Consider the following 6,000-nt stretch of genomic DNA (forward strand, 5'->3'; position numbering starts at 1 on the left):
TGGCTAGTTAATAAAGAGGTTAGACAGAAATCTGATATATCCAAAAAGGAGGGTGAATTCTTGTGTTCTGGTGGGGGTAGAAGAGACTGGAGACAGGGAACAATAAAAGAAATGTGTTGGCATCTCATTGGATTACAAAAATGTTGAGAAGCAAGATGATCCAGTGGGCAAGTCAAGTGGTGCTCTCTGTCTCTCCCCCCCCCCCCCCCCCCCCCCCCCCCCTTCCTCGCTCTCTCTCTCTCTTTGTTTTCACACACACACACACACACACACACACACACACACACACACACACATACACACACACACACACAGAGAGAGAGAGAGAGAGAGAGAGAGAGAGAGAGAGAGAGAGAGAGAGAGAGAGTAATAATAATTGCTTGTGGATCAATGGTGAAGTACAAGTCTTTTGATTTGATGCTATTTCAGTGATTTGGATCTTCCCAGTCTAATCCATTTATCCAATCAGGGGAAAGGGATCTACAGTTTAATGTGGCATCTGAACTCTGAACCACATGTCACCTTGGTTGCTGGATTAACAGCAGGCAGAATTTATGTGGTCTGACCAGGATTTGATCCTGTGATCTTTCAGTTTTCAGTCACCCACATTAAACTACAAGGCCTGACACAGGAGCAAATTATACATCATTTACATATTCCATGTCGTAGAATAAACAATGATTTGAATGTGTCTTCTGTTGACAGGTTTATGTGGATAATGGGTTTGAGCCTGACATTATCACTGCGCTCACAGTTGTGCTCCAATAAACCGAGACCCTGTGTCCTCGGACGTGTGTTACGTAGATCAGTTTTCCTAATTGCTATAGGAGTGATTTTGAACTCATTTGACAACTACAGAAAAATTGATGTAAGGACCCTGCGACTGCCTGGAGTGTTGCAGAGGATTGGTGTCTGCTACATGGTTACTGGCACGATAGAGAGTCTGCTAATGTCACGGGAAGGGGCTTCCAGGTAACTCACTACATATATTTAAAAATTTCGAGAATACTTTTACTATTTAGAAGTTTCATCTAGTTTTTGTGATGTTTATTTTTTAATGTTATGAAAAAGATTGACTGCTACTCATCACGTAGAAGAGGCATTATTTATAATCAAGCACAATGAGAAGGCTTCTAAATATTTAAGCTTTTGACCAAAAGGCATCCTTTGGAAACAAAAAACACCCACACACATTCACAACTCATGTGGCCACTGTCTGCAGCCACTATGGTCTGATTAAGAATTGGAAATGTGTCTGACATCATTAGGAATCTAGGGTAGGTGATGGAGATCAGGAGGAGGCATGGGGCATGGAGGGGGTGGTGGAAGAATAGGAGGGTAGGGGTGGGCAGATGCATTGTGCTGTTTGAGAGACCACACAGGGATGTGTTGGAGACAGGATATGGTTGCTAGGAGAGGAGAAAACTAAAAAGAGAAAGGCGAAAAGGAGAGAAGGGGAAAACACTAGTGGGTGTAATGGTGGTATAGAACTTGTGTGTAGTGCTGGAGCAGGAGCAGGGAGGTGAGTGATGGATGCTTACAGAAATGATGGATGTGTTGTAGTTCAGAACACGCAGGCTGGGAATCAGTCACATCATGTTAGGTAGCATGTTCAGCAACTGGTTGGTCCATCTTTCTCTTGACTGCACTATGGTGGTGGCCATCATCCAGACAGCTGCTTAATTGTCATGACCACGTTGAAATCAATGCTTTGGATGGAGATAAGTTTGTAGATAATACAGTTTCTTTCACAGCTACCTCTGAATTTGATTGCTTAGGAGTTACTGAAATGACTGGAGTAGATGGTGATGGGAGGATTGTATGGGACAGGTCTTGCATGTAGGTCTATTGCAGGGCTATGAGCTATGAGATAAGGGGTACGGAGGAGGGTCAGAGTAGTGATGGACAAACATATTGCATGGGTTCAATGGTTGGTGGAAAATCATTGTGTGTGTGTGTGGGGGGGGGGGGGGGGGGGGTTGCAGTGAATAGTGGGTAGTATTTTCTTCATTTCAGAGTATGGTGAGAGGTAGTCGAAACCATGGTGGAGAATATCATTCAACTGCTGCAGTCCTGGTTGGTACTGTGTCACAAGATGACTACTCCTTTGTGGCCAGATGACATGTACGTAGGAGGCAGTAAGTAACTGGAGAAAGAGGGCAGTACTGATCTGTACTTAATAAGGTTGGGATTGTAATTATGGTCTGTGAAGAACTCAATGAGACATTTGACATATGTGGAGAGGTACTACTGATCACTACCGATTCAGTGACCAGGGGTGGCTAGGCTCTTGGTATAGAACAGGCGTCAGCTGTTTAAGTGGAGATATTGTTAGTGGTTAGTAGGTTTGATGTAGCAGCAGGTACTGATGTAGCCTTCCTTGAGGTGGAAGTTATAATGGGACACTCTCCTCTAACACTACCCTTTATTTTTCCATAAATAACCGATACCATATATACTATCGATTCTTGTATAGGTGAACTTTCTCGGCTGTTTCACTGAAGGAATTTCATTTGATTTTGTATATGATGTATTGTGTTTGAGACTACAATGTGTAAAAAGAAATAAAGTTGTTGCAATCAATACAGCTAAAATTATTTTTCTTTTAGAAATATCTGGCAAGTTTAAAATTAATTTTATTAATTGTACATCTAGCACTGACTATTAAATTTATTTCTGGATTAATTTATAAAATGATGTTATGTATTGGTGATGGTTCTTCTTTTGTCAAAAACGTTTGTAAATTCTTTTGCTTTGTAGACTCTTTGGGATATTGTGAGTACTGCAGAATGTTGGGAGTAGTGGGCATGGCTCTGATGGAAATGCATGTATTTTGCTAATCTTGTCAACAACAGTGTAATTGATGATTTTATGAAAGTGGAAATTGTGAAGATAGTGTGATATTTAATAATGTGACAAAGAATAAAATTCAAGAAATATACAGGCGAATCTTCATCAGTTATTTAGTCACTAGGAACCCACAATGTTAAATCCAAATTTCAGCCACAAGAATGTACCTCTAGATGCAAGACTTGGAGCCAACAAGAAGAGAAAATGAAGATAAGTAAAAAGTTTTTCTTTTGTATATCTTATGCTTCTTGGAGCTTTTGAAAATAATGAAGAGACTAAGAGAAATTTAATGGTGATATGTGGGAGGGTAAGATTACAGGATCAACAGCAAGAAAGAGGACTGTTGGGTTGAGGAGGAGCATGTGAAGCAAATAGGGAGTAGGTGAGGTGTTTCTGGAGGATTGAGAATAGTGTGTCCTCACCCTTAGCCCAGGTTATGAAGACAACATAGATGAATCTGAATCAGGTGAGGTTTTGCAATCCCTACTCTATCCACAACCCATTGCCTCATGTCTCTTATACTCTGTAACAGGTCTAGATGCATATTTGTGGAAGCAGTCATGTAATCTACAAACTAAGCTGCAACCACTGTGCAACATTCTACATGCACAGGACAACTAACAAACTGTCTATCTGCATTAGTAGCAACCACTAATCTGTGGGCAAGAGACAACTGACCCATCCAGTTGCTGATCATGCTTCCCAACACAACCTGCACAACCTGTCTGTCCACATGAATAGCTACAGCCAATCAGTGGCCAAAGGGAGTTGGCCCATCCAGTTGCTGAACGAGCTTCCCAACACAATGTGTTTGTCTTCAGTGACTGCTTCACCATGTGCACCATCTGGATCCTTCCTGCCAAGTCTATCCTTTCTGGATTGTGCAGATGGAAACTCCCCCTCCACACAACCACCCCCTATTCTCACTCTTTACAAGTCACAATATTGCAGTACCTGTCTTGTTCAGAATTATGATGCAATGCATGTGCATGAGTGAAGGAACATTGCATCATAATTCTGAACAACACAGGCACTTCAATATCGTATTTATCCACTGACACCAGGCAAGTGACTTTCAATTAAAAATGCCTCCCCTGATTGGGCATATACATGATGAATGTACAAGAGCACATCATAAATACATGGTTGAAAAAATATGGATGTTTGGATCAAGCTATGAAGTGCATTTGGATAACCTAATGTAAGGCGACCATTCACGATAAGCAGGAAATCCAGGTTTGAGTCCCGGTCCGGCACATATGTTCTTTATCGTCATTCCATTATACAGCCGGTGGTTGTCCATATTGCCAACTGTGAATTAATTGCATGTATTTGCTGTTCCCTGTCCTCCACATACCTATCCCCTTCCCTTCTCCCAGTCGAGCAATACACCAACCTTCCATTCCATAAATGTAGCTGTAGTCTTTTCCCCTTTTGTACTTCTCACCTCTCCTCTTTTAACTTTCCACCCCCTCAGAAACTGAATTTAAATTATTATGACTGAATAATATCTAGTTACTTGACTGGAAACTTTTGGGCAAGAGAAGTCAGTTCCCGAATACTGTTACACAATTATCTCCAACTCTTCCAGGTATAAAATTAATTACTCCACCTGGGATAAGATCTCTGTGGCTCTGCAGAATTCTGGCTATCATCAGCTCTGAAAATTCTTAAAGTAGTCAGAGGCACAATTATGTGTTGTAGGGAAGCCATCTTGGGTGCTATGACATATTCACTCTGCAGCATGGTAAGCAGTGTCCAAATTGTGTACCAATTTTGATAAAGTCCAGAATTTAATCTCTTAAAATGACTTGAATGACTATGGTGCAGGCTCTACTGATTTCCCAGGAAACAAAATTCCAAACCATAGACAAGGGACACCATAAATGATCTTCTTAGATATATTTCAGTATACATTATCCTCTCATATGAGATGAAATGTTATCATAATTCATCAAATTACATTCGGTATTAAAAATGGAAGCATACAACAATGCCACCAATTGCAATTCCACTGTGATCTTATTCTCTCCAATTTTAAATCCAAAGTAAGTAAGTCCACTGTATAGGTAATGTTCCACATTCTATCCACAGAGTTTTTATATCGTGAGTCAGGGATAATCTGTCTCTTCCAGTTGTAAGGAGTCTTTGAACCATATAAATCACTTGCTGAGTTACACATTAATATTTGTGCTACATGAGAAAACGTTATACTACAAATGCCCCTCGTGGGAGCAACAAACTTTAAATGCCAATTAAATTTGATTTCTACGAATTAAAAGGGAGTATCCAATTTCATTAATTTGCTGAGAATGAATAGATATTAATCATATTGATTTGCAGCAGACCAAATTTTGGTACCTAACCAATTTTTACAAAATTTCTATACATTCTCCTTATCTTGGCATGTGTGTACTTATGTGGTACAAGGTTGCTGACTTTCACACATGGAGAGTGGTATATCTCATACCACCACACAACCATGGAAGATCATAATAAATTCAGGTCTACCCATTAGGGAACTTTTTTCCAGACAGAAACCATTGAAACCCCCAGAATATAGACTCACAACCGTGACCTATTCATGATATATAGATAATATGGATACTGAAATTTTGAAAACTGCATACAGAAAAGAGGAAACTAAAATAGCATGTACAAATCACCTTGTATGTTTCAAAATATTAACCAGCTTCATTTGGCTAAATGTCTGAATCTTCAGATTACTAATAGGGATTAAATTACAGTTTGTGTGTTTAAAACAGTTCAGTAAATTACAATAACAATCTGCTGGCTTGAATAGACATATCTGATGAAAGGTGATGGAGCTGGAAGGAGTGGGTTGACAGGTGGATGGCTGGATGCTAGACACTGACTGGAATAGTTGGAGATAGATATAGGAGGAATCTCATGTGAATAAGGAACCAGGTTGTAGGAAAGTCGAATAATCTTGAGCCTCATGGCACCAGACAGGACCAATAGGACATGAAACAATTTCAAACATTGGATCAGTCAGAGATCTTTACTTTGTTGTTGTTGTTGTTGTTGTTGTCTTCAGTCCTGAGACTGGTTTGATGCAGCTTTCCATACTACTCTATCCTGTGAAAGCTTCTTCATCTCCCAGTACCTACTGCAACCTACATCCTTCTC

The 6,000-nt window shown here is 40.1% G+C and overlaps 1 protein-coding gene across 1 annotated transcript in view; it reads left to right on the top strand.

The window, feature by feature from the left end:
• Positions 1-3,416, top strand: part of LOC126330262 (heparan-alpha-glucosaminide N-acetyltransferase-like) — a 111,333-nt gene extending 107,917 nt beyond the window's left edge. The window contains exons 7-8 of the mRNA XM_049996397.1: positions 706-972; positions 3,383-3,416. Coding sequence (XP_049852354.1) covers positions 706-972; positions 3,383-3,416 — 301 coding nt within the window. The remainder of the gene's footprint in view (positions 1-705; positions 973-3,382) is intronic.
• Positions 3,417-6,000: the final 2,584 nt, after the last annotated feature.

Source organism: Schistocerca gregaria, chromosome 1, assembly GCF_023897955.1.
Source record: "Schistocerca gregaria isolate iqSchGreg1 chromosome 1, iqSchGreg1.2, whole genome shotgun sequence".
NCBI lineage: Eukaryota > Metazoa > Arthropoda > Insecta > Orthoptera > Acrididae > Schistocerca > Schistocerca gregaria.